The 26,691-nt window shown below is 44.7% G+C and overlaps 1 protein-coding gene and 2 pseudogenes across 3 annotated transcripts; 2 read left to right on the top strand and 1 right to left on the bottom strand.

Moving 5' to 3' along the window:
• Positions 1 to 3,553: 3,553 nt before the first annotated feature.
• On the top strand, positions 3,554 to 4,585 carry LOC309517444 (galactoside alpha-(1,2)-fucosyltransferase 2 pseudogene; annotated as a pseudogene). Its single transcript has one exon. The product of its transcript is annotated as a galactoside alpha-(1,2)-fucosyltransferase 2 pseudogene (transcript).
• Positions 4,586 to 9,489: 4,904 nt separating this feature from the next.
• On the bottom strand, positions 9,490 to 10,461 carry LOC309517443 (galactoside alpha-(1,2)-fucosyltransferase 2 pseudogene; annotated as a pseudogene). Its single transcript has one exon. The product of its transcript is annotated as a galactoside alpha-(1,2)-fucosyltransferase 2 pseudogene (transcript).
• A 14,867-nt stretch (positions 10,462 to 25,328) lies between these two features.
• LOC309517442 (galactoside alpha-(1,2)-fucosyltransferase 2-like) lies at positions 25,329 to 26,488 on the top strand (the record flags this gene model as incomplete). The annotated part of the gene is made up of 2 exons (XM_082196677.1): positions 25,329 to 26,274; positions 26,472 to 26,488. 2 exons carry the CDS (start codon positions 25,329 to 25,331, stop codon positions 26,486 to 26,488), a joined length of 963 nt encoding a protein of 320 aa, XP_082052803.1.
• Between the last annotated feature and the right edge of the window lie 203 nt (positions 26,489 to 26,691).

Genomic DNA, 26,691 nt, shown 5'->3' with positions numbered 1-26,691 from the left:
CAGTGGGAAAGGTGGCTGCTTCACTCTGCCTTATGGGTGGGGTGGGCCTGTCTGTATCTAAAGAAAGAGTGTCTAGTTGGGGCTTGTTTGGAGATAACTGTACACCAAAAGATTCCATGACCTTTCACAGTTTCATTCCAACTTGGTGGACATGGGGCTCTCTAGATGTTGTGGAATACAACTCCCATCGGCCCCAGCCAGCATGGGAGATGGTCAGGGATAACAGAAGTTGTAGTCCAGCATATTTGGAGGGCTACAGACTCTCCCACACCTGCAGTAGAAAGAGTGTCAGCAGCACAGGAAACACTGTGAACCTGAGACAAACCAGCTCAGCATGGCAATATTGATTGGCAGGGCTCTCCAGGGTTTCAGCAGGGAACATTCCCAGCCCTACCTGGAGATGCCTGGGATCAAACTAGGACCTTCTGTAGGCAAAGCGGACGCTGTACCACTGAGCTGTGGCCCTTCCCCAATCTGTTGCACCAAAGATCTAGACTCAGCTTATTATTTAGAGCTGCCAGCTTATAGGTAGTAGCAAACTGCACCCCATCTGGTTGGATCGTGTGCCCCTCTTTCAACTCCCCTTCAAGCCAAACTGTTTTCTTTGTCCCACAGCTGGGCAACTTTCCTGGCTGCAGTATCCCTCCAGTCTGTTTGTCTGACTATCACTCTCTCCTTCTTCAGCACTTGTTCTTGGCTCTAGCCCAGCTAGCTTCTGCTTTGGTACCTCTTCACCAGGTATCCTACGCACAGGCATCCTGTTCTACTAGAGCTTGGGGCTCATGTGGTAAGTAGAAGCAGGCAAACAGAATCTCTTCTCGGCAGGTATCTTTCATCAGAGGTTGTGGAATTCAGGACCACGGACAGCTCCCCCTGGGCTGGCTGAAGTTCTTCCTATCTAACTTGCAGAGAGGTGATGCCTCAGCAAAGAGCTGAGGTCACATGACAGCAGGGGTGCCAACTTGAATAAAATATTGGGGGGACCCAGATAAACCTGCCCCACATAATTGATCACATGACACTGTGCATGCTCACCATTTGAATGGCAATGTCCATTAACTTTGGGAGGCCCCTATGATATTTTATTGGGGCCCCTGAAGACTCGCCGCCCCCTAGGAGTTGGCTCCTATGCATGATAGGATATAGACTGGCAAGGTGTGTGCTGTAATTGCCCCCCCCCCCAAGAAGCTGGCTGTGGTGAGTCTGAGGAAGGTGGGAAGGGTCATAACCAGGCTTCCTCAACCTTGGCCCTCCAGATGTTTTGAGAGTGCAATTCCCTGACCACTGGTCCTGCTAGCTAGGGATCATGGGAGTTGTAGGCCAAAAACACCTGGAGGGCCAAGGCTGAGGAAGCCTGGTCATATTCTTACGCTGGGAGTGCCCAGGAAGAGGTGGTTAGGATTCCCCTATGAATACGGCAGCGTGTATTTCTTCCCCAGCTCTATGTTCCTCAGGATAATATGACTGGGTAGCTTTGGGTGTAATGACACTGGGTGTATGGACCCAATCCTCTTAGTTTCCACTTCTTCCTTTCTATCTCATTATGTTGAATCACTCACTCACGCTCCTCATTTTTTTCTCTGCCTTTAAGAAGGACTGATTTGCATGCAGAAGGTCTTTCAGTCCCTGGTATCTCCAGGAAGATCTGTGTACCACTGCCACTGTACCACTGTGTACCACTGAAAGTCACTGCCAGCCAGTGTAGACAACAGAGGGATGAGTCAGTACGTGGCAGATTCCTATCTTCGTAGAATGGGCCTTTTCGGTGGTGGCTCCCCATTTGTGGGATGCTCTCCCCAGGGAGGCTCACCTGTCACCTTCATTACATATCTTTAGACACTAGGCAAAAATGTTTCTCTATAAGCAGGCCTTTGGCTGATTAAACACTCTATGGCCTATTTAATGTGTTTTTGGAGGGCTACTAGACATCTTAACAAACAATTCTAAGCAATTATATAACTCCTGCATTCAGATTGTAAGATACACTGTTGGAACAGGAGGACTTCTTGTTTTTGCTCGGAGTGCAGGCAGAAAACAAGTGGCCAAAGGGCCTCGGGCAGTTCTAAAGTCAGGTGCATGTATCTGGTGTGCAAAATGGCCATTTATGATTGCTAAATTATGATCCGCAAGGGTTTCTGCACAGGTTTTATGACAGGTCCGGAGAAAGGCAGTAACTTCCTTGTAAAAATCTTGTTAACATGTCAACATTTTAATACCTGTGGCTTTTCCTTATTCTTACTGAGGCGGGGCAAGTCCCACAGGAAGGGTGCAACGCTGCAGGGAGGCAGATAAAACCAGATTCACTTTTTTCTGGAGTCCTGCCCACATTTCTCAGAACACCCCTGGAGACTGGCTGCAACTTAGAGCTCCAGGTCAATTCTTCCCTGAGACCAGGTGAGAAGCATTGCTGGGGTATCTCTTTGCGCTCTCTCTCTCTCTCTCTCTCTCGGTGTGGGTGTGTGCATGGTGGGGGGGGCACCAAAACACATACAAGAAGCAAGACTAGGTGGTGGAGAGATGGAACAGTGGAGGGGATGGAGAAGCAAAGGTCACTCCCTTCTCCCCACCACGAGCAACAGAACATGGGAAAGTTGGATTCTTTGCTGGGAACTGGATGGACAGATATCAAGGTGCTATGAAGCAAACAAACATTTGTGGATTAGGCAGCAGTTCCTACAGAAACAGAGAGGATCTCTTCATTTATTTCCAGGAGCTGCCAACATCACAAAAGTGGAAATGACTATTATGGAGAAAGAAGAAGAAATGGGAAATGATTGCTAACAGAACAATGACAGTGTTATATCCTGGGATAATCATAAAGGGTATCTGGCTCCTTTTAAGTTTTCCATTGCTTCAGTGACTGAAGAAGAGGACTTTAACTTAGATGGACATCTAGGAAATTGTGACTCCTGGGAACTGAACAGTGTTGCAATATACCCAAATGTAATCAAAAGTGGCAGAATACTATCTTAAGAACAAGGAAATGAGAAGACAGGAGGCCTCCCTTTTTGGCATTTACAGTTAAGAATGTCTTTGGTTATGCAAATATATTTAAAAAAATTAGACCAAAAGAGTAATTTCAAGTAATTAGCAACAATTAAATTAGACACAAAGTTGAAGTAAAAATGCACAAATTTCCAAAAACACGGTTAGACTACATAAGTGAAGAAATGGGAAAAGGATTTGCATAGTGTAAAGGGTGGGTTTACTTTAAGTATTCTTCTAGGCATTTGTGTGGTGGCTTTCAGGTTTATAAATTCAATCTGGAACTTGATACACCTTTACCTGGGAGTAAGTTCCATTGAAGTTATAGACATGTATAGCATAAAGGGTCACAGTGCCATCTAAGTCACTGCTGATGTACAACAGTGGTTGTGTTCTGCATGTTGACCTTACCTGTCTTTTCACCCTACCTTACTCTTCCTTTAGGTGTTCCTATTGTGCAGCTATGGATCTCCCCCAAAGATGTTCCTTCAGCCAACCTGCCCTCTTATTCTTTTTCTACTTCTTTGGCCTCCTGTCCCTCTCTACAATCTTGCACCTGTATGAGAAGATGCCATATCAGCGGTGGAGGATCAACTTCAAGAATTCATCTAATTTCCCAGGGATGGGAGCTCCTGCTTCCCTCACCACCACCACCACTTCTTCTCGGTCATACTATAACACAACCACCACTTCTTCCAGGTCATCCTCTAAGATCATGGATAGTGGTATATGGACGGTGAACTCCATTGGCCGTTTGGGAAACCAGATGGGGCAGTATGCCACCCTCTATGCCTTAGCCAAGATGAATGGACATCAAGCCTACATCTGTCCCGCCATGCACCAGTACCTGTCACCAATATTCCGGATCACTTTGCCTGTGCTCCATGCTGAAGTGTCTAAAAAGATCCGCTGGAGGAACTTTGGTCTGCATGATTGGATGTCTGAGAATTATAAACACATCAAAGGCAAATACGTCCGGCTGACGGGCTACCCATGTTCTTACACCTTTTATCACCATATCCGCCAAGAGATACTTCAGCAGTTCTCCTTCCATGACCACATCAAGGAAGAAGCCAATCAATATCTTCAGGAGCTACGGGGGCAGCGTCAGGAGGTGACGTATGTTGGCGTGCATGTCCGCAGAGGAGATTATGTCTATGTGATGCCCAAGATCTGGAAAGGTGTGGTGGCTGACAGAGGCTATTTGGAGAAAGCCATGAACTATTTCAGAGAGAAGTACCCCAATCCCATCTTTGTGGTGACCAGCAATGGGATGAAGTGGTGCAAGGAAAACATCAATGCCTCCAGGGGGGATGTTTATTTTTCTGGGGATGGGCGCGAGTCCTCTCCAGAGAGGGATTTTGCTCTCCTTGCTCATTGCAACCACACAATAATGACGATTGGCACTTTTGGCATCTGGGCCGGCTACCTGGCTGGTGGGGAGACCGTCTACTTGGCCAACTACACCCTCCCAGACTCTCCCTTCCTTAAGGTCTTTAAGCCCTCGGCAGCCTTTTTGCCTGAATGGATTGGGATTCCAGCGGACCTTTCCCCTCTGCTGTCCAAGAATTCTTCCCAAGTCCAGAAGCCAGAAGCTTGACCAAATAGTTGCTGATTCAGGTCAAATTAGATACTGTTGGAAGGACTTGTCTGGGCACTGATTCCACAAGCATCTATGTGAGAGTGGTCACCAGCAGTCCTAGGCTCAAAGACCTAGCTTGGTCAAACACATTGATTCCACCTCATTTAAACCTCACTTTGCAGTATGGTGAAGAGGTTGGGACATAACCATATTCAAAGCCCTTCCACCACAAGTACTTAGTAGCAATATGGACACAGGCACCATGGACATAACTGCACTTTGAAGAGGCTTCCTTTCGTACTAAAAAACATTGGGAACTTTAGCTCTGTAAGTGGGCATATTGAGCCCAGGAGCATCTACTCTGACTGCCAGTGGGTCTGCAACATTTCAGGTCAGAGAAAAGTCTGCCTTAGCCCTAATCCCAGATATGTTTCAACAGGGAATGCAATGGATTGAATGTTGGAATTTCTTCATGCAAAATATTTGCTCTAGTATTAAGAATGATGGACAGGGATGGGGCTCTGTGGAAAAGGCAGAGTGGGAATTACAAGTGTAGCTTTCGTCCCCCCCCCCCCAATCTGAACTCTTTCCTCACCATGATACCCCAAGTTCCAGAACAGGGCTAGCCAATATATTGGCTTCCAGATGTTCTCGGACTGCAAGTCCCATCATCCTTAGCCATTGGCTACGCTGGTCAGAGCTGATGAGAGTTGGAATGTTGGCGACACCTGCTCTAGACATTCCTGCATCCCACCTTCAACTGCTTTCACTATCTTCAACTCACTGCCACTTGGTCCCTTAAAAAGCAGCATGTCCTTAGTTGTTAAAGGCACAGAATCACTATCCCATTTATTTATTTTTAAAGGATGTATTGTCATTCCGCACCACTCACTCTTAATCCAAATATATCACTATGGGCAGGTGTGTCCCCCCATCTCTCTCCTGGCAAAAATATCATATGATACATATATTTGTATTTTCCTGGAGCTGCTGCCCAGCTGACTTGGTTATGCAGGTTTCTCCTCCCCACTGTTGTTTTGAATGCAATTGAGCCATAGTATATATCACTGGTTCCCAAATATTTCAGGCCACACATGCCCCATCACCCACCCCCTGGTTCCAGAAACTCATCCACAGTGCCCCCTACCCTGTCCTTTAAAAAGCATGATTCAGAATAGTGGTTTGCACAACCCAAAAAGAAATAATAATAATAATAATAATAATAATAATAATAATAATAATAATGTATTATTTATACCCCCCTCATCTGGCTGGGTTTCCCCAGGAAGATAACGACACAGTAAAACTATAAAAAAGCAGTTGATTGCACATTTAATCACAATCCAATGGAAACTATTTAATTTAATAAATTCAACAAAACTGGTGGATTTCATCCACTGAAACCAGATATTGCATGAAAAGTACTTTTATGCATTTGTATTAATGAAGCAATAAGGGTGAAGGAAATTCATAGCACGATATATTTCTATATATCTACTTACGAAACATGCCCACAGAGATGAACCACCCATGAGGCAAGGAGAGGCGGCCATCTTGTGTGGCAGTATATACAGGGGGCAGCAGATCCGGCCTACAAGAAACGCATCACCACCTGCTGCCACCATCAAAGAGACAGGAACGGCTTCAGCACTCTCCTTGGAGGCCAGATTTGTAGCCTCCTCAGCCGCCGACCCCCATGGTGACTGTATTGCGGCCTCTCAGCAAATAGGATGTACTGCTAGTCTCCTCCCATCCCTAGAGAGGAAACCGTTGGAGCTGTTCCCTGGGGTCCTCTGGAGTCTGCACCTCCCTGACATGATTCAGAGTAGCCCATCCCAAACCCTCCAAGTGTCCCTATTTTCCAGGAACATCCCTAATTTAGAGAAGCCGTTCCGGTTTCTGATTTGATCCCGGAATGTCCCACTTTTCCTTAGGATGTCCCTGTTTGTCATTGGATAAATGTTGGAGGGTATGGAGCTATCTGACCCCCCCTGAGCCGTCTGAAGGTAATCCTGTATAGAGAAGGGGTTTTTATGTTTAATGTTTTATTATGTTTTTACATATGTTGGAAGCTGCCCATTAAGATGTATGGGGTATAAATAGTAACATTATCATTGTAGAATGGGACAACCCTGTTTTCCTCAGAGAAATGTTGGAGGGTATGCCATCCCCCCACTTTGATTTCCAATTCAACCACTGCATAAAGTTGATTCGATCCATCGCCTTTTTTCTGAAAATAGATATTCACTCCTCTCTTGTTCCCAATGTAGATCTTTGGTCATTCTTTTCCCCCCTGGCAGGGGAGATGCCGTTTTGTGGTTTGCCTGAAGTGCGAAAATGTCTTTGGTTGGTCTGGTAATACTGATAAAGAATGTTAATAACAAAAGCCTATCTCAGATAGCCTGAACCTGATTTTAAATTTCAGAAAGTATGTGTTTGGAATCGTGGAGGGAAGGGAGCCTGGTCTAAAAACCAAAGAAGAAAGAATCTGGGGCGTCACCAGACTGTCCAGGTCATTGGACTTTACGTGCAGGTCATCATCAAATCCCATGTGTGGCTGTCTCCTGGGACAAACTTGCTGGAACAGGGTTTGCCGGCAGAGGGCAATCTATGCACCTGTATGACATATAGTCTCTATACACTGAGTTCTATCAAAACTATCTGTTGCACTATCCTACTTTGTGTAATAACATTTCAGATTTGTCAGAGTGTTTTATACTATTTCATATTTACAGGCACCCTGATGTGATGGGAACGCCCTCCCATCAGATGTCAAGGAAATAAACACCTATCTGACTTTTAGAAGACATCTGAAGGCAGCCCTGTTTAGGGAAGTTTTTAACGTTTGATGTTCTATTGTATTTTTAATATTCTGTTGTGAGCCGCCCAGAGTGGCTGGGGAAACCCAGCCAGATTTGCGAGGTATAAATAATAAATTATTTTTATTATTATGTCAAGATGGATATCATTTCAATGAAAATGTAACAAAGATATGCACCCAATACCATACAATGAGCAGAGAGGAAGAGCTTTAAATTGCCTCCAGATTTTCTTGTGGTGGTGCAACAGAGACAGAGTTGGCGAAGCCGATCACTTCATATGCCAAGGTTAGCTGAAAACCTACTGGCTTCATTACACAGGAGCCAACTCCTAGGGGCCATGGGAGCTTTGGCCACCACAATAAAATATCTGTGGGGGCTGGGCTCCCACAAAGTTTGGATTTGATATCCCACTTTATCACTACCCTAAGGAGTCCCAAAATGGCTAACAATCTCCGTTCCCTTCCTCCCCCACAACAAACACTCTGTGAGGTGAGTGGGGCTGGGAGACTTCAGAGAGACTTCAGGTGGCCCAAGGTCACCCAGCAGCTGCATGTGGAGGAGCGGGGAAGCGAACCCGGTTCACCAGATTACGAGTCTACCGCTCTTAACCACTACACCGCACTGGATCTCAAGTTGATAGGCATTGCCATTCAAATTGAGTGTGTGCACTTCATCATGTGATCAGTTGTATGGGGCAGGACTTACCTGGGCCCCCGCAATATTTGATTCAAGTTGGCACCCCTGCTTCACTCAATATAGGTTTCCATACAAAGCAACTTAAAAACAATTCAAATCTCTGCTTAGTCTTGTTGTGGTCCTGATCCGTATGATATCCAAAAATATGCCGAGGCCTTTGAGGCCATATTCTGAGCCCTGGCTGAAGATTCTGGAGTTAAAGCTGATGAACTTATTTCTAAGCTCTACCCGGAACACCAAGAAGGCAACAATAATGGTGGCCTCAAGTGGGGAAGTCTGCTTCCTGTGCTTTCAAGGTATAGTGCGCATGCACAGTTAGAGCGCACCCCAGATTCCTCCTTTTGAATTTGGCTGCGCTGTAGGCTTTGCCTCTCCTGCACCTGACAGTCAAAGGGAAGACAGGTAGGCTTGGCCGGAACTGCTGCATGGGCAAAATGAGGAGGCTCAGAAATACTTGTTTTGTTAAGCTTTTAACAGATTGTCTAAAACTTCCCTGACCCTCCCTTTTTAGGCTTAATCTTCATGGCTCTTGGGGAAAATGATTAGCTCCTTAGTACTGATCGCTTTCTTGCTACACTACTGAAGCTTTTTTTCATATCAGCAGGAAAGTAGGTAAAACCCACAGGAACCATGACTGGTTTTGCTGCCTCCTCCACTCCTCACAGCATGACTATGCATGCCAAAAAAGAAAAGAAAAGAAAAAGCCAGTCTGCAACATGTCCAGATTCCCCCTCCCCTGATTGGCTAGGGCTTTCCAAACCTCATGCTCTTGATCCATGATGATCTACTGTCATCATAGAGCGGTCGCATCGGATATTCCATTTTGACCCATGTCCAGTTTCTTCTGCCTATTGGTCCATGGTGGCCTACAAATATCATAGGATGCTCACATGATTCCCCATTGTCATGGCAATCCACCAGATCGAGACTCCCAAGGCATGATATTGTGTGATGTCTTCAATCAAACTCAGAGGTGGGGGGGTTAAGAATTTGGGGAAGCAATCAGATTACATAGGGGGCACTAAGAAGCAAGGCAGCAGTAGGGAGCTGTGGAAGTGGGTCTTTCTGAGCGCATTATTGACAAAGGACCAGGCTAGAAACCAAAGCAAACATCTTCCTTGCTTTGTATTGAACGTTTTCCTGCTCTTACTCCTCCCAAAGCCTATAAATAGAGAGCTAATAAGGGGCGAGATAAAGTTCTGCAATGGAACCAGGGAGGGAATAAATAGTGCTACTGCAAAGTGAGGTCTAAAAGAGGGGGAATCAATGTGTTTGACCAAGCTAGGTCTTTGAGTGCCCAGTCAGGAGTGCTGGTGACCACTCTCACATACATGCTTCATGGAATCAGTGCCAAACAAGTCCTTCCAACAGTATCTAATTTGACCTGAATCAGCAGCTATCTGCTCAAGCTTCTGGCTCCTGGACTTGGGAAGAATTCTTGGACAGCAAAGGGGAAAGGTCCGCTGGAATCCCAATCCATTCAGGCAAAAAGGCTGCCGAGGGCTTGAAGACCTTAAGGAAGGGAGAGTCTGGGAGGGTGTAGTTGGCCAAGTAGACGGTCTCCCCACCAGCCAGGTAGCCAGCCCAGATGCCAAAAGTGCCAATCGTCATTATTGTGTGGTTGCAATGAGCAAGGAGAGCAAAATCCCTCCCTGGAGAGGACTCGCGCCCATCCCCAGAAAAATAAACATCCCCCCTGGAGGCATTGATGTTTTCCTTGCACCACTTCATCCCATTGCTGGTCACCACAAAGATGGGATTGGGGTACTTCTCTCTGAAATAGTTCATGGCTTTCTCCAAATAGCCTCTGTCAGCCACCACACCTTTCCAGATCTTGGGCATCACATAGACATAATCTCCTCTGCGGACATGCACGCCAACATATGTCACCTCCTGACGCTGCCCCCGTAGCTCCTGAAGATATTGATTGGCTTCTTCCTTGATGTGGTCATGGAAGGAGAACTGCTGAAGTATCTCTTGGCGGATATGCTGATAAAAGGTGTAAGAACATGGGTAGCCCGTCAGCCGGACGTATTTGCCTTTGATGTGTTTATAACTCTCTGACATCCAATCATGCAGAACAAAGTCCTTCCAGTGGATCATTTTGTCCACTTCAGCATTGATCACAGGCAAAGTGATCCGGAATATTGGTGACAGGTACTGGTGCATGGCAGGATAGATGTAGGCTTGATGTCCATTCATCTTGGCTAAGGCATAGAGGGTGGCATATTGCCCCATCTGGTTTCCCAAACGGCCATCAGATTTCACTGTCCATATACCACTATCCATTGTCTTAGAGGATGACCTGGAAGAAGTGGTGTTATAGTATGACCGAGAAGAAGTGGTGGTGGCCGTTTCGGAAACAGGAGCTCCCATCCTTGGGAAATTGCATGCATTCTTGAAGCTGATCCTCCACTGCTGATATGGTATTTTTTCAGACAAGTACAAGAATGTAGAGAGGGACAGGAAGCCAAAGAAGTACAAAAAGAATAAGAGGGCAGGCTGGCTGAAGGAACATCTTTGGGGGAGATCCATAGCTGCACAATAGGAACACCTAAAGGAAGAGTAAGGTAGGGTGAAAAGACAGGTAAGGTCAACATGCAGAACACAACCACTGTTGTACATCAGCAGTGACTTAGATGGCACTGTGACCCTTTATGCCATACATGTCCATAACTTCAATGGAACTTACTCCCAGGTAAATGTGTATCAAGTTCCAGATTGAATTAATAAGCCTGAAAGCCGCCACACAAATGCCTAGAAAGATACTTAAAGTAAACCCACCCTTTGCACTTTGCAAATCCTTCTCCCATTTCCTCACATATGTAGTCTAACCGTGTTTTTGGAAATTTGTGCATTTTTACATCAACTCAGTCTCTAAACTCATTGTTGCTAATTTCTTGGAATTAGCATTGAAATTAAATTTCTGCTTAAGATTTCTAATTTATTTGCGTAACTAAAGACATTCTTAACTGTAAATGCCAAAAAGGGAGGCCTCCTGTCTTCTCACTTCCTTGTTCTTAAGATAGTATTCTGCCACTTTTGACCACATTCAGCTATATTGCAACACAGTTCAATTCCCAGGAGTCACAATTTCCTAGATGTCCATCTAAGTTAAAGTCCTCTTCTTTGGTCTCTGAAGCAATGGGAGATTCATAAGGAGCCAGAAACTCTTTATGATTATCCCAGGATGTAACACTGTCATTGTTCTGTGAGCGATCATTTCCCCTGTTTCTTTTTCTTTCTCCATTATGATCATTTCTACTTCTGTGATGTTGGCAGATAAATGAAGAGATCCTCTCAGTTTCTGTAAGAACTGCTGCCTAATCCACAAATGTTTATTTGCTTCATAGTACCTTGGTATCTGTTGCCTTTGTCCATGGAGTTTTCTTGGCAGGGATACTGGAGCGGCTTACCGGTTCCTGCTCTAGGTGGATCACGTTTGGTCAAAACTCTCCACTATGACCTGTCCATCTTGGGTGGCCCTGCACGGCATAGCTCATAGCTTCTCTGAGTTATTCAAGCCCCTTCACCATGGCAAGGCAGTGATCCATGAAGGGGATCTATGAAGACTTACAACACCTTATAGAAATGACACCAAAGAAGGATGTTCTTCTCATTATAGGGGATTGGAATGCTAAAGTAGGGAGTCAAGAGATAAAAGGAACAACTGGCAAGTTTGGCCTTGGAGTTCAAAACGAAGCAGGGCAAAGGCTAATAGAGTTCTGCCAAGAGACCAAGCTGGTCATCACAAACACTCTTTTCCAACAACACAAGAGACGACTCTACACATGGACATCACCAGATGGGCAGCATCAAAATCAGATTGATTATATTCCCTGCAGCCAAAGATGGAGAAGCTCTATACAGTCAGCAAAAACAAGACCCGGAGCTGACTGTGGCTCAGATCATCAGCTTCTTATAGCAAAATTCAACCTTAAACTGAAGAAAGTAGGAAAAACCACTGGGCCGGTAAGATACAATCTAAGTCAAATCCCTTATGAGTACACAGTGGAAGTGAGGAACAGGTTTAAGGATTTAGATTTGGTGGACAGAGTGCCTGAAGAACTATGTATGGAGGCTCGTAACATTATACAGGAAGCAGCAACTAAAACCATCCCAATGAAAAGGAAATGCAAGAAAGCAAAGTGGCTGTCCAATGAGCCCTTACAAATAGCGGGGGAGAGAAGGCAAGCAAAATGCGAGGGAGATAGTGAAAGATACAGGAAATTGAATGCAAATTTCCAAAAAATAGCAAGGAGAGACAAGAAGGCCTTCTTAAACGAGCAATGCAAAGAAATAGAGGAAAACAATAGAATGGGAAAAAACAGAGATCTGTTCAAGAAAATTGGAGATATGAAAGGAACATTTCGTACAAAGATTACTATAATAAAGGACAAAAGTGGAAAGGACCTAACAGAAGCAGAAGACATCAAGAAGAGGTGGCAAAAATACACAGAGGAATTACACCAGAAAATATGGATGTCTCGTACACCCCAGGTAGTGTGGTTGCTGACCTTGAGCCAGACATCCTCGAGAGTGAAGTCAAATGGGCCTTAGAAAGTACTGCTAATAACAAGACCAGTGGAAGTGATGATATTCCAGATGAACTATTTAAAATTTTAAACGATGATGCTGTTAAGGTGCTACACTCAATATGCCAGCAAATTTGGAAAACTCAGCAGTGGCCAGAGGATTGAAGAAGATCAGTCTACATCCCAATCCCAAAGAAGGGCAGTGCCAAAGAATGCTCCAACTACCGCACAATTGCACTCATTTCACACGCTAGCAAGGTTATGCTTAAAATTCTACAAGGAAGGCTCAAGCAGTATGTGGACCGAGAACTCCCAGAAGTGCAAGCTGGATTTAGAAGAGGCAGAGGAACCAGAGACCAAATTGCAAACATGCGCTGGATTATGGAGAAAGCTAGAGAGTTCCAGAAAGACATTTACTTCTGCTTCATTGACTATGCAAAAGCCTTTGACTGTGTCGACCACAGCAAACTATGGCAAGTTCTTAAAAAAATGGGAGTGCCTGATCCCCTCATCTGTCTCCTGAGAAATCTCTATGTGGGACAAGAAGCTACAGTTAGAACTGGATATGGAACAACTGACTGGTTCAAAATTGGGAAAGGAGTACGACAAGGCTGTATATTGTCTCCCTGCTTATTTAACTTATATGCAGAATTCATCATGCGAAAGGCTGGGCTGGATGAATCCCAAGCTGGAATTAAGATCGCTGGAAGAAATATCAACAACCTCAGATATGCAGATGACACAACCTTGATGGCAGAAAGTGAGGAGGAATTAAAGCACCTTTTAATGAGGGTGAAAGAGGAGAGTGCAAAATATGGTCTGAAGCTCAACATCAAAAAAATGAAGATCATGGCCACTGGTCCCATCACCTCCTGGCAAATAGAAGGGGAAAAAATGGAGGCAGTGAGAGATTTTACTTTCTTGGGCTCCATGATCACTGCAGATGGTGACAGCAGTCACGAAATTAAAAGACGCCTGCTCCTTGGGAGAAAGGCGATGGCAAACCTAGACAGCATCTTAAAAAGTAGAGACATCACCTTGCCAACAAAGGTCCGTATAGTTAAAGCCATGGTTTTCCTGGTAGTGATGTATGGAAGTGAGAGCTGGACAATCAAGAAGGCTGATCACCGAAGAATTGATGCTTTTGAATTATGGTGCTGGAGGAGACCCTTGAGAGTCCCATGGACTGCAAGAAGAACAAACCTATCCATTCTTAAGGAAATTAGCCCCGAGTGCTCACTGGAAGGACAGATTATGAAGCTGAGGCTCCAGTACTTTGGCCACCTCATGAGAAGAGAAGACTCCCTGGAAAAGACCCTGATGTTGGGAAAGATGGAGGGCAGAAGGAGAAGGGGACGACAGAGGACGAGATGGTTGGACAGTGTTCTTGAAGCCACAAACATGAGTCTGACCAAACTGCGGGAGGCAGTGGAAGACAGAAGTGCCTGGCGTGCTCTAGTCCATGGGGTCACGAAGAGTCGGACACGACTAAACGACTAAACAAAACACCTTGATATCTGGTTCTATTCTACCTGTACATCCAGTTCCCAGCAAAGAATCCAACTTTCCCATGTTCTGTTGCTCGTGGTGGGGGAGAGGGGAGTGACCTTTGCTTCTCCATCCCCTCCACTGTTCCATCTCTCCACCACCTAGTCTTGCTTCTTCCATGTGTCCCCCCCCCGCCATGCACACACACACACACACACAAACACACAGTCAGCAAAGAGATCCCTCAGCATTGTTTCTCACCTGGTCACAGGGGAAAATTTACTTGGTGCTTGAAGTTGCAGCCAGTCTCCAGAGGTGTTCTGAGAAATGTGGGCAGGACTCAAGAAAAAAGTACATCTGTTTTTATCTGCCTCTATGTAGCAGTGCACCCCTCCTGGTAGGATGGCCCTATTTTCATTGGAGAAATGTTGGAGGGTATGGAGTTACCTGACCACCGAGCTGTCTGAAGGCAATCCAGGTCTCAGGGAAGAATTAAGCTGGTGTTCTAAGTTGCAGCCAGTCTCAGAGGTGTTATGAGAAATGTGGGCAGGACTCCTGAAAAAGCACACCTCGTCTTAGCTGCCTCCCTGTAGCATTGCACCCCTCCTGTGGGACTTGCCCTGCCTGAGTAAGAATAATGAAGAGCCTTTACCCATCTATTAAATATCTAGAGTTACCATACTTAATTCCACATTTCAAGTGTCATTACCAATGACCTGCCAATTATTTTAACTGTTTACAATTATTTTTTTAAATAAATTCAGTATTTACTCCAGTCTTTTAAGAAATGGTTAAAGTTAAAATGTATAAAATATTGTAAAACCGATGTATAATATAATATTATATAATGTATAATAATATAATATTATATAATGTATAATAACAATAATAATAATAATAATAATAATAATAATAATAATAATAGAATAGAATAAAGAAGAGCCATAGATACCAAAAGGCTGGCATGCTAACCATATTTTTACCAGGAATTACTGCTTTTCTGCAGACCTGTCATAAAACCCATACAGAAACCTTTGCAGATAATAATTTAGCAATCCTAAATGGCCATTTTTCACACCTGATACATGCATCTGACTTCAGAACTGCCCGAAGATTTCTGGCCACTTGTTTTCCACCTGCGCTTTAAGCAACAACAATAATAAAAGTCCACCTGCTAAAGCAGTGTATCTTACTAACTGAATGCAGGATTTCTCTAATCGTCCCTTAAGGTGTGGCCCATGGCCTTAACGCAGCGCTTTGAGTCTTCTGTAATTCCATGCAAGCTTGCAATGTGGCGACGGCTGAAGAATTCTGAATTCTGGGAAACACCCATTTTGTTTTGAAGAATAGCTCAAGTCTTAAGTTTGTGGTTTTGGAGAACAATATTAATATTAATGATATAATAATTTATTATTTGTACCTCGCCCACCTGGCTGGGTCTCCCCAGCCACTCTGGGCAGCTTCGCGCAAAGATTAAAAATACATTAAAATGTCACACATTAAAAACTTCCCTTCAGGTGTCTTCTAATTGTTAGGTAGTTGTTTATCTCTTTGACATCTGCTGGGAGGGCGTTCCACAGGGCAGGCGCCACTACTGAGAAGGCTCTCTTCCTGGTTCCCTGTAGCTTTGCTTCTCGCAATGAGGGAACCGACAGAAGGATTTACAAAGCTTTACAATGCATGGAATATATCTTGTGAAATCTCCAGAAGCCAGAGACAGGGACCTGATGAAAGAGAGCATCCATCTCCTCTAGAGAGGGTAGATCATGACCCATTTTTTTTGGCAAGATGTAAGTGAGGGCCCTGATAAGGCTGCTAAGCAGCGGCCACGGGATACAGGAGCGAATGCATGGTGTTACTCAGAGAGAACAACTACTGCACCAGTCCATTTGCTCTTCTACTTTTAACTAATTAACTACCTAAATTCAAATGGCTTGATTACATTTCCGCTTAGACTTGCTGAAATAAGCAAAAAATTACAATGTAAGTAGAACACAAGATAATCCTCCGAAATAATTTATTATTTATACTTCGCCCATCTGGCTGTGTTTCCCCAGCCACTCTGGGTGGCTCACAACAGAATATTAAAAATACGATAAAACATCAAATGTTAAAAACTTCCCTTAAATAGGGCTGCGTTAGTCAGACAGGTGTTTATTTCCTTGACATCTGATGGGAGGGCGTTCCCATCCCATCAGGGTGCCTGTGAATATGAAATAGTATAAAACACTCTGACAAATCTAAAACGATATTACACAAAGTAGGATGGTGCAACAGATAGTTCTGATAGAACTCAGTGTGTAGAGACTATATGTCATTCAGGAGCACAGATCGCCCTCTGCCTGCAAAGCCTGTTCCAGCAAGCTTGTCCCAGGAGACAACCACACATGGGATTTGATGAATAAATTTTATATGTTGCTTTTTCTTGCCGAAAGCAACTCGAAGCAATTTTCAGCCAAACAAACATGTATGAGTTTTGCTCTGGTCCACAGTCAAAGTGTGTGTGAAGCAAGGGGTGGGAAGGTGAGTCTGGCATGTGTTTGGTTCATCATCTGCTCTAGCTTCAAGGACCAAGTTGTGCCGAAATGTTCTAATGTGTGTAAGCACAAGCTGCCAGTAAGCAAAACAAGTGCTAGACAGGTTGATTTTAAAATGGCAAACTGGTTTTAGAAACTTGCATAACTCTTCTTGGAACTTCTTGGGGTGCAATTCCCCACCATAATTGAGGAAGTGATCTGGGTGCTTGTTCAGCTTCAACTAATGCTTACAAGGTATACCATGTTTTGCAACACCATGTTTCTCACAGATCAGCAGGATGACTCATAAAACGAAGGGATGCTGCTGACCTGTGTTTCAGAGGATTATTTTGTTTTCTGCTTACTCCGTATTTTTTTGTTTATTTCAACAAGTCTACACGTAAATGTAATCGAGTCATTTCCATTTAATTAACATTTATTAAATTAAATTAATTTAAACCCAATGCCCTCCAAAATTTCGCCAATGAAAATAGGGGCATCGTACCTGGAGGGGTGCAACGCTACACGGAGGCAGATATAACAAGCTTTACTACTTTCCTGAGTCCTGCCCAAATTTCTCAGAACACCTCTGGAGCCTGGCTGCAACTTAGAGCTCCGGCTTAATTCTTCCCTGTGACCAGGTGAGAAGCAATGCTGGAGGATCTCTTTGCGCTCTCTCTCTCTCTCTCTCTCTCTCTCTCTCTCTCTCTCTCTCTCTCTGTGTGTGTGTGTTTGAGGGCATGAGAGAGAGGGTAAATCACGTGCAAGAAGCAAGACTACTTGTACCTTGTGTGGAACAACTCTAGCCTGAAACGCAATTGAGTCATTTGAATTTAGGCAGTTAATAAGTTAAAAGTAGAAGAGCAAGTGGACTGGTGCAGTAGTTGTTCTTTCTGAGGAACACCATGTACTGTATGTTTCACTCAATAGGGCACACCGGACCATAGGGCGCACCTAGGGTTTTTTTTTGGGGGGGGGGAATAAAGAAAAAAAAATATTCCCCCCCCCCAGTCCCCAGAGGCTGTGCACGGTTTTGGCAGAAGCCAAGACAGCGAACGGGATAGATCCCGCTCGCTGTCTTGGCTTCCTTTTTAGCCACGGGGCTGGGGTGGGGGAAGCCCGAGCCCACAGTGGGCTACAGCGCCGCGCTCCCCGGGCTTCGGATAGCAGCAAGCTCCAGGTTGAGCGCAACCTCGCCATCGCTCCCGGACCCGTTCTGGGGGCTGGGGTCGGGGTTAAGCTCAGGCTTCCCCCACCCCCAGCCCTGCAAGAAGCAAGACTAGGTGCTAGTGTAATCAAGCCATTTGAATTTAGGCAGTTAATAAGTTAAAAGTACTAGGGACGCGGGTGGCGCTGTGGGTAAAAGCCTCAGCGCCTAGGGCTTGCCGATCAAAAGGTCGGCGGTTCGAATCCCCGCGGCGGGGTGCGCTCCCGCTGCTCGGTCCCAGCGCCTGCCAACCTAGCAGTTCGAAAGCACCCCCGGGTGCAAGTAGATAAATAGGTACCGCTTACCAGCGGGAAGGTAAACGGCGTTCCGTGTGCTGCGCTGGCTCGCCAGATGCAGCTTTGTCACGCTGGCCACGTGACCCGGAAGTGTCTCCGGACAGCGCTGGCCCCTGGCCTATAGATGTGAGATGGGCGCACAAACCCCAGAGTCTGTCAAGACTGGCCCGCTCGGGCAGGGGTACCTTTACCTTTAAGTTAAAAGTAGAACGGGTCCCGGAGCGGCGGTGAGGTTGCGGGAGTTCCTGCTGGGCTCCGCAGGCTTGCGGATAGCTGCCCTAAGCCCAGGGTGCGCAGTGCCGCGCTCCCCGGACTTCGGGCTGCAAGCACCTATCCGCAAGCCTGCGGAGCCCAGCAGGAACTCCCGCCGGGCGCCGCAGGCTTGCGGATAGCTTCCTGAAGCCTGGAGAGCAAGAGGGGTCGGTGTGCACTTACCCCCTCACTCTCCAGGCTTCAGCGAAAGCCTGCATTCGCCCCATAGGACGCACACACATTTCCCCTTCATTTTTGGAGGGGGAAAAGTGCGTCCTGGGGTAATGATTGCTCAAAGAACAATTTTATTAAATTTTAATTTTATTTAAAAAAATTATCGGTTTTGCAAGATTTTATACAGTTTAACTTTAACCATTTCTTAAAAGGCTGGAGTAAATACTTATTTTAAAAAATAATTGTAAACAGTTAAAATCATTGCCACTTGAAATGTGGAATTAAGTATGGTAACTCTAGATATTTATTCTTACTCAGGCAGGGCAAGTCCCACAGGAGGGTTGCAATTATACAGGGAGGAACACCATGTTCCCTACAGGTGAGCAGGATTTATTTCCAGGAATTGCCAACATCACAGAAGTAGAAATGATCATGATGGAGAAAGAAAAAGAAACAGGGGTAATGATTGCTCAAGGAACAGTTTTATTAAATTTTAATTTTATTTTAAAAAAAATATTAAATTTTTTTATCGGTTTTGCAAGATTTTATACAGTTTAACTTTAACCATTTCTTAAAAGACTGCAGTAAATACTTAATTTATTTTAAAAAATAATTGTAAACATTTAAAACCATTGACACTTGAAATGTGGAATTAAGTACAGTAACTCTAGATATTTAATAGATGGGTAAAGGCTCTTCCTTATTCTGACTCAGGCGGGGCAAGTCCCACAGGAGGGATGCAACACTACAGGGAGGCAGGTAAGACGAGGTGTGCTTTTTCAGGAGTCCTGCCCACATTTCTCAGAACACCCCTGGAGGCTGGTTGCAACTTAGAGCTCCAGGTTAATTCTTCCCTGAGACCAGGTGAGAAGCATTGCTGGGGTATCTTTTTGCGCTCTCTCTCTCTCTCTCTGTGTGTGTGTGTATGTGTGTGTGTGTGTGTGCATGGTGGGGGGGCAAAACACATGCAAGAAGCAAGACCAGGTGCTGGTGTAATCAAGCCATTTGAATTTAGGCAGTTAATAAGTTAGAAGTAGAAGAGCAAGTGGACTGGTGCAGTAGTTGTTCTTTCTGAGTAACACCATGCATTTGCTCCTGTATCCTGTTGCCGCTGCTTAGCAGCCTTATCAGCCCCTCACTTACATCTTGCCAAACTGGTGGGTCATGATCTACCCTCTATAGAGGAGGTGGATGCTCGCTTTCATCAAGTCCCTGTCTCTGGCTTCTGGAGATTTCACGAGATATATTCCAAGCATTGTGTAGCTTCAGTCTCCAAAACCACGAGCTTAAGACTTGAGCTATTTTTCAAAACAAAATGGGTGTTTCCCAGAATTCAGAATTCTTCAGCCGTCGCCACATTGCAAGCTTGCATGGAATTACAGAAGACTCAAAGCGCTGTAGTAAGGCCGTGGACACCTTAAGGGACGATTAGAGAAATCCTGCATTCAGTTAGTAAGATACACTGCTTTAGCAGGTGGACTTTTATTATTCTTGTTGCTTCAAGTGCAGGCGGAAAAGAAGTGGCCAGAAAGCCCCGGGCAGTTCTGAAGTCGGATGCATGTATCTGGTGTGGAAAATGGCCATTTAGGACTGCCATATTATGATCTGAAAGTGTTTCTGCACGGGTTTCATGACAGGTCTGCAGAAAAGCTGTAATTCCTTGTAAAAATCTGGTTAACATGTCAGCCTTTTGGTACCTCTCTTTCTTATTCATCATCATCATTATTATTTAACATTTTTAATTGGTTTTACAAGATTTTATACATTTTAACTTTAACCATTTCTTAAAAGACTGGAGTATATTCTTAATTTATTTAAAAGATAATTGTAAACAGTTAAAATCATAGGCAGGGATGTAATGACACTTGAAATGTGGAATTAAGTATGGTAAAGGTAAAGGGACATTTAAAACCATTGACACTTGAAATGTGGAATTAAGCATGGTAACTCTAGATATTTAATAGATGGGTAAAGGCTCTTCCTTATTCTGACTCAGGCAGGGCAAGTCCCACAGGAGAGGTGCAATGCTTGGCAGGGGGTTGGACTCGATGGCCCTTGTGGTCTCTTCCAACTCTATGATTCTATGATTCTAGGGAGGCAGGTAAGACGAAGTATGCTTTTTCAGGAGTCCTTCCCACATTTCTCAGAACACCCCTGGAGACTGGTTGCAACTTAGAGCTCCAGGTCAATTCTTCCCTGAGACCAGGTGAGAAGCATTGCTGGGGTATCTCTTTGCGCTCTCTCTCTCTCTCTCTCTCTCTCTCTCTCTCATGGGTGTGTGCATGGGGGGGGGGGAACACATGCAAGAAGCAAGACTAGGTGGTGGAGAGATGGAACAGTGGAGGGGATGGAGAAGCAAAGGTCACTCCCTTCTCTCCACCACGAGCAACAGAACATGGGAAAATTGACTTAGAATCATAGAATCATAGAGTTGGAAGAGACCACAAGGGCCATCGAGTCCAACCCCCTGCCAAGCAGGAAACACCATCAGAGCACTCCTGACATATGGTTGTCAAGCCTCTGCTTAAAGACCTCCAAAGTAGGAGACTCCACCACACTCCTTGGCAGCAAATTCCACTGTCGAACAGCTCTTACTGTCAGGAAGTTCTTCCTAATGTTTAGGTGGAATCTTCTTTCTTGTAGTTTGGATCCATTGCTCCGTGTCCGCTTCTCTGGAGCAGCAGAAAACAACCTTTCTCCCTCCTCTATATGACATCCTTTTATATATTTGAACATGGCTATCATATCACCCCTTAACCTCCTCTTCTCCAGGCTAAACATGCCCAGCTCCCTTAGCCGTTCCTCATAAGGCATCATTTCCAGGCCTTTGACCATTTTGGTTGCCCTCCTCTGGACACGTTCCAGTTTGTCAGTGTCCTTCTTGAACTGTGGTGCCCAGAACTGGACACAGTACTCCAGGTGAGGTCTGACCAGAGCAGAATACAGTGGCACTATTACTTCCCTTGATCTAGATGCTATACTCCTATTGATGCAGCCCAGAATTGCATTGGCTTTTTTAGCTGCCGCGTCACACTGTTGGCTCATGTCAAGTTTGTGGTCAACCAAGACTCCTAGATCCTTTTCACATGTACTGCTCTCAAGCCAGGTGTCACCCATCTTGTATTTGTGCCTCTCATTTTTTTTTTGCCCAAGTGCAATACTTTACATTTCTCCCTGTTAAAGTTCATCTTGTTTGTTTTGGCACAGTTCTCTAATCTGTCATGGTCGTTTTGAAGTGTGATCCTGTCCTCTGGGGTGTTAGCCACCCCTCCCAATTGGTGTCATCTGCAAATTTGATCAGGATGCCCTTGAGTCCATCATCCAAGTCGTTGATAAAGATGTTGAATAAGACCGGGCCCAAGACAGAACCCTGTGGCACCCCACTAGTCACTCTTCTCCAGGATGAAGAGGAACCATTGATGAGGACCCTTTGGGTTCGGTCAGTCAGCCAGTTACAAATCCACTGAGTGGTAGCATAGTCAAGACCGCATTTTACCAGCTTCTTTACAAGAATATCATGGGGCACCTTGTCAAATGCCTTGCTGAAATCAAGGTAGGGTACATCCACTGCGTTCCCTTCATCTACCAGTCTTGTAATTCTGTCAAAAAACGAGATCAGGTTAGTCTGACATGACTTATTTTTCAGAAATCCATGCTGACTATTGGTGATCACAGCATTCCTTTCTAGGTGCTCACAGACTGTTTGCTTAATGATCTGCTCCAGAATCTTCCCTGGTATTGATGTCAGACTGACTGGGCGATAATTATTTGGGTCCTCTCTTTTCCCCTTTTTGAAAATAGGGACAACATTTGCCCTCCTCCAGTCTGCCGGGACTTCGCCTGTTCTCCAGGAATTCTCAAAGATGACTGCCAGTGGTTCTGAGATCACATCTGCCAGTTCTTTTAATACTCTTGGATGCAGTTCATCTGGCCCTGGAGACTTGAATACATCTAAACTAGCCAAGTATTCTTGTACTATCTCCTTAGTTATTCTGGGCTGTGTTTCCTCTGCTGAATCATTTGCTCCAAATTCTTCAGGTCGGGCATTGTTTTCTTTATCGGAGAAGACTGAGGCAAAGAAGGCATTGAGGAGTTCAGCCCTTTCTGTGTCCCCTGTTTGCATTTCACCATCGTCTCCTCTGAGTGACCCCACTGTTTCTTTGTTCTTCCTTTTGCTACGGACATACCCATAAAAGCCTTTTTTTGTTGCTTTTAACCTCTCCAGCAAGCCTGAGTTCATTCTGTGCTTTAGCTTTTCTGACTTTGTGTCTACATGTGCTGGCTATTTGTTTGAATTCCTCGTTGGTGGTTTCCCCCCCTTTTCCATTTTTTGTACACATCCTTTTTAAATCTTAACTCAGTTAAAAGTTCTTTAGATAGCCACCCTGGCTTCTTTAGGCACCTTCCATGTTTCCGTCTCATTGGTATTGCCTGAAGTTGTGCTTTTACTATCTCCCTCTTAACAAACTCCCAGCCATCATGAACTCCCTTTCCTTTTAGTATTACTGTCCATGGGATCTCACCCAGCACTTCCCTAAGTTTTATGAAGTCGGCTTTCTTAAAGTCAAGAAATTGAGTCCTAGTATGCTTGGCTGCTCCTTTCCGCTGTATAGTAAACGGCAGAAGAGCATGATCACTCACGCCTAATGATCCTTCCACCTCTACCCCACTAACCAGGTCATCAACATTGGTTAGGACCAGATCTAAAATGGCTGTTCCTCTTGTTGCTTCTCCCACTTTCTGGACAATGAAGTTGTCTGCAAGGCCAGTGAGGAATCTGTTTGACCTTATGCTCTTGGCTGAGTTTGACATCCAACAAATATCCGGGTAATTGAAGTCCCCCATTACTACTATCTCCCTTCCTTTTGCATGCTTGGCCATCTGTTCCAGGAAGGCATCATCTATGTCCTCCGTTTGGCTTGGGGATCTATAGTAAACTCCCACAATGAGGTCTCTGTTATTCTTCTCTCCCTTAATTTTGACCCAAATGCTCTCACTTTGGCTTTGAGGTTCTAAATCTTGGATCTCTTTCACAGGTATACACATCCCTGACATATAACGCCACTCCTCCTCCTTTCTTGTCTGGTCTGTTTCTCTGAAATAGATTGTATCCCTCCATTATTACATTCCAATCATGGGACTTATCCCACCAGGTTTCAGTGATGCCTATTATGTCATATTTAGTTTGCTGTACCAAGAGCTCAAGCTCATCTTGTTTATTTCCCATGCTTTGCGCATTAGTGTACAGACATTGAAGTCCATTAATCATTCCCCCGTGACTCTTATTTAAGGATTTTTTCCTCCCACCACTAGGTCTGCGTGCTGTTTGCTCCATTTGGTCTATGACATTTGGATGATCATCTTCATCAATTGATAGACTCCTACCTTCAGGAGCACTGTCTCCCTCCCCCCAAATTAGTCAGTTTAAAGCCCTCCTGATGAGGTTTCTGAGATTTTTGGCAAAAAACATTCCTCCCAACCGTTGTGAGGTGCAGACCATCACTTGCCAGAAGTCCATCTTCAAGAAACTGCAGTCCGTGATCTAAGAATCCAAATCATTCCTGTTTACACCATTTGCGAAGCCAGCTGTTCACTTCCACTATTTTTCCCTCTCTCCCTGGGCCACCTCGTTCAACTGGGAGGACAGATGAGATGACAATTTGTGCATTTAATTGCTTCAATTTCCTGCCCAGAGCCTCGTAGTCTCTTTTGATCTTCTGGAGGCTATTGCTTGCAGCGTCAGTGGTTCCCACATGAACCAAGAGGAAGGGGTATTTGTCTTCTTTGCTGGGAACAGAATGTACAGGTAGAATAGAACCAGATATCAAGGTACTATGAAGCAAATAAACATTTGTGGATTAGGCAGCAATTCCTACATAAATAGAGAGGATCTCTGCATTTATTTCCAGGAACTGCCAACATCACAGAAGTAGAAATGATCATGATGGAGAAAGAAAAAGAAACAGGGGAAATGATTGCTCACAGAACAATGACAGTGTTATATCCTGGGATAATCATAAAGGGTATCTGGCTCCTTATAAATCTCCCATTGCTTCAGAGACCAAAGAAGAGGACTTTAACTTAGATGGACATCTAGGAAATTGTGACTCCTGGGAATTGAACTGTGTTGCCATATACCTGAATGTGGTCAAAAGTGGCAGAATACTATCTTAAGAACAAAGAAGTGAGAAGACAGGAGGCCTCCCTTCTTGGCATTTACAGTTAGGAATGTCTTTGGGTATGCAAATACATTAAAAAAAAATTAGACCGAAAGACTAATTTCAAGTAATTAGCAACAATTAATTTAGAGACAAAGTTGATGTAAAAATGCACAAATTTCCAGAAACAAGGTTAGACTACATAAGTGAAGAAAAGGATTTGCACAGTGCAAAGGCTGGCTTTACTTGAAGTATCCTTCTAGGCATTTGTGTAGTTGCTTTTAGGCTTATAAATTCAAAATTGAACTTGATATATATTATGGACATGTATAGCATAAAGGGTCACAGTGCCATCTATGTCACTGCTGATGTACAACATTGGTTGTGTTCTGCATGTTGATCTTACCTGTCTTTTCACCCTACTTGGCTCTTCCATTAGGTGTTCCTATTATGCAGGTATGGATCTCTCACAAAGATGTTCCTTCAGCCAGCCTGTCCTCTTATTCTTCCTCTGCTTCTTTGGCCTCCTGTCCCTCTCTACATTCTTGTACTTGTCTGAAAAAATACCATATCAGCGGTGGAGGATCAGCTTCAAGAATGCATGCAATTTCCCAAGGATGGGAGCTCCTGTTTCCGAAACGGTCACCACCACTTCTTCTCGGTCATACTATAACACCACTTCTTCCAGGTCATCCTCTAAGACAATGGATAGTGGTATATGGACAGTGAACTCCATTGGCCGTTTGGGAAACCAGATGGGGGAATATGCCACCCTCTATGCCTTAGCCAAGATGAATGGACATCAAGCCTGTATTTATCCCGCCATGCACCAGTACCTCTCACCAATATTCCGGATCACTTTGCCTGTGATCTATGCTGAAGTGGACAAAAAGATCCACTGGAAGGACTTTGTTCTGCATGATTGGATGTCAGAGAGTTATAAACACATCAAAGGCAAGTATGTCCGGCTGACGGGCTACCCATGTTCTTACACCTTTTATCACCATATCCGCCAAGAGATACTTCAGGAGTTCTCCTTCCATGACCACATCAAGGAAGAAGCCAATCAATATCTTCAGGAGCTAAGGGGGCAGCGCCAGGAGGTGACGTATGTTGGCGTGCATGTCCGCAGAGGAGATTATGTCTATGTGATGCCCAAGATCTGGAAAGGTGTGGTGGCTGACAGAGGATATTTGGAGAAAGCCATGAACTATTTCAGAGAGAAGTACCCCAATCCCATCTTTGTGGTGACCAGCAATGGGATGAAGTGGTGCAAGGAAAACATCAATGCCTCCAGGGGGAATGTTTATTTTTCTGGGGATGGGCGCGAGTCCTCTCCAGAGAGGGATTTTGCTCTCCTTGCTCATTGCAACCACACAATAATGACGATTGGCACTTTTGGCTTCTGGGCCGGCTACCTGGCTGGTGGGGAGACCGTCTACTTGGCCAACTACACCCTCCCAGACTCTCCCTTCCTTAAGGTCTTCAAGCCCTCGGCAGCCTTTTTGCCTGAATGGATTGGGATTCCAGCGGACCTTTCCAATCTGCTGTCCAAGAAACCATGTCTTGTTGAATCATGTCTAATGTTAATAATAATAATAATAATAATAATTTTTTATTATTTATACCGTGCCCATCTGGCTAAGTTTCCCCAGCCACTCTGGGCGGCTGTTGGAAGGACTTGTCTGGGCTCTGATTCCACAAAGCATGACAGGGGGCTCAAAGACCTAGCTTGTTCACCACATTGATTCCTGTTTTAGACCTCACTTTGCAGTAAGGTGCAGAGGTTGGGACATAACCATATTCTGAGCCCTCCACCACCAAGCACTTAGTAGCAATATGTACACAGGCATTATTTCCCCCCTCCCTGGTTTCACTGTAGAACTTTTTCTTGCCCCCCTATTCCAGATGTAGATCTTCACTCACCCCTTCTTCTTCTTTTGAGGAAGTGATATGTGGTCTTGTTGAGCTTCAACTAAT

Source organism: Podarcis vaucheri (assembly GCF_965113315.1).
Source record: "Podarcis vaucheri genome assembly, chromosome: 13".
Taxonomy (NCBI): Eukaryota; Metazoa; Chordata; class Lepidosauria; order Squamata; family Lacertidae; genus Podarcis; species Podarcis vaucheri.
Note: the sequence above shows the minus strand (reverse complement) of the source record. Positions and strands in the feature narration are given on the sequence as shown.